The 1,560-nt window shown below is 52.9% G+C and overlaps 1 protein-coding gene across 1 annotated transcript; it reads right to left on the bottom strand.

Annotated features, from left to right (window-relative positions):
• Window positions 1–293: 293 nt before the first annotated feature.
• Window positions 294–1,555, bottom strand: BCKDHA (branched chain keto acid dehydrogenase E1 subunit alpha; the record flags this gene model as incomplete). The annotated part of the gene is made up of 2 exons (XM_041473878.1): window positions 294–542; window positions 1,423–1,555. Coding segments are annotated over 2 exons (382 nt in total), but the record flags the coding sequence as incomplete, so codon positions are not given.
• Between the last annotated feature and the right edge of the window lie 5 nt (window positions 1,556–1,560).

The following is a 1,560-nucleotide window of genomic DNA, read 5'->3' as shown; positions in this document are numbered from 1 at the left end:
AAAAACCCCAAAAAACCCCAAAAAACCCCAAAAAACCCCAAAAAACCCCAAAAAACCCCAAAATTTGGGGATTTTTGGGCTCCCCACCGATTCCATCACCGCAGTTCTGCTCGGAGGTGGGCGTGGAGATGGCGTAGCCGTTGTTGCGGCAGAAGAAGACGATGGGGAGAACCAAAACCCATCAAAACCCCCCAAAACCCCCCAAAACCCCCCGAAATCCCATAAAACCCCCAAAACACACCCAAAACTCCCCAAAACAAAATCCCCTAAAAACCCCAAAACCCCCCAAAAACCGCCCAAAACTCCCCAAAATTTCGGGATTTTTGTCTCCCCACCGATTCCATCACCGCGGTACTGCTCGGAGGTGGGCGTGGAGATGGCGTAGCCGTTGTTGCGGCAGAAGAAGACGATGGGGCACTCGAGCGTGGCGGCGAAGTTGAAGCCGGCGTGGGCGTCGCCCTCGCTGGCCGCCCCCTCCCCGAAATAGCAGACCACCGCCCGGCTGGCGTCCGCGCGCTTGATGGCGTAGGCGGCGCCCACGGCTGGGGGGAAACGGGGGGATTTGGGGAGAAAAATCCGGGATTTTTGGTCTGGGGGAATGGGGGGGAAACGGGGGAATTGGGGAAAAAAATTGGGAATTTTTCCTCTGGGGAAATGGGGGAATTTGGGGGAAAAAGGGGGAATTGGGGAAAAAAATCTGAGATTTGTCGTCGGGAGGGATGGGGGGGTTTGGGGGAAAAATGGGGAATTTGGGGAAAAAAATCTGGGATTTTTGGTCGGGAAGGATGGGGGGGTTTGGGGGAAAATGGGGAATTTGGGGAAAAAAATCTGGGATTTTTGGTCTGGGGAAAAAGGGGGAATTGGGGAAAAAAATCTGGGATTTTTGGTTGGGAGGGATGGAGGGGTTTGGGAGGAAAACGGGGAATTTGGGGAAAAAAATCTGGGATTTTTGGTCTGGGGAAATGGGGGAATTTGGGGGAAAAAGGGGGGGAATAGGGGAAAAAAATCCGGAATTTTTCATCTGGGGAAATAGGGGGATTTGGGGGAAAAAGGGGGGAATTGGGGAAAGAAAGGGGGAAATTTGGGGAAAAGATTGGGGAAAAAAGGGGGGAAATTTGGGGAGAAAAAGGGGGGAATTGGGGAAAAAAAGGAGAAATCTGGGGAAAAAAAGGGCAGAAATTTGGGGAAAAAAGGGCAGAAATTTGGGGGGAAAAAGAAGAAATTTGGGGACAAAAAGGGGGGAAAAAGGGGAGAAATTTGGGGAAAAAAGGGGAAATTTTGGGGAAAAGAGGGGCGGAAATTTGGGAAAAACGGGGGGAAATTCGGGAAAAAAAGGGGGAAAAACGGGGGGAAATAAAGGAGAAATTTGGGGAAAATTTTGGGGAAAATTTGGGGGAAGAAGGGGGCTTTGGGAGGGGTCACCTTGCGGGATCTGCGTGGCCAGCGGCGACGAGATGGTGACGAAGTGGCGCTCGGGGCAGCCGTAGTGCACCGGCATCTGCCGGCCCTTGCCGGGGTCGCGCGCGTTGCCGTAGCACTGCGCCATGAACAGCTCCAGGG

The sequence above is a fragment of the Pyrgilauda ruficollis genome, unplaced genomic scaffold, assembly GCF_017590135.1.
Source record: "Pyrgilauda ruficollis isolate IOZ18807 unplaced genomic scaffold, ASM1759013v1 scaffold3041, whole genome shotgun sequence".
Lineage (NCBI taxonomy): Eukaryota > Metazoa > Chordata > Aves > Passeriformes > Passeridae > Pyrgilauda > Pyrgilauda ruficollis.
This window is presented reverse-complemented; position numbering and strand designations above follow the sequence as displayed.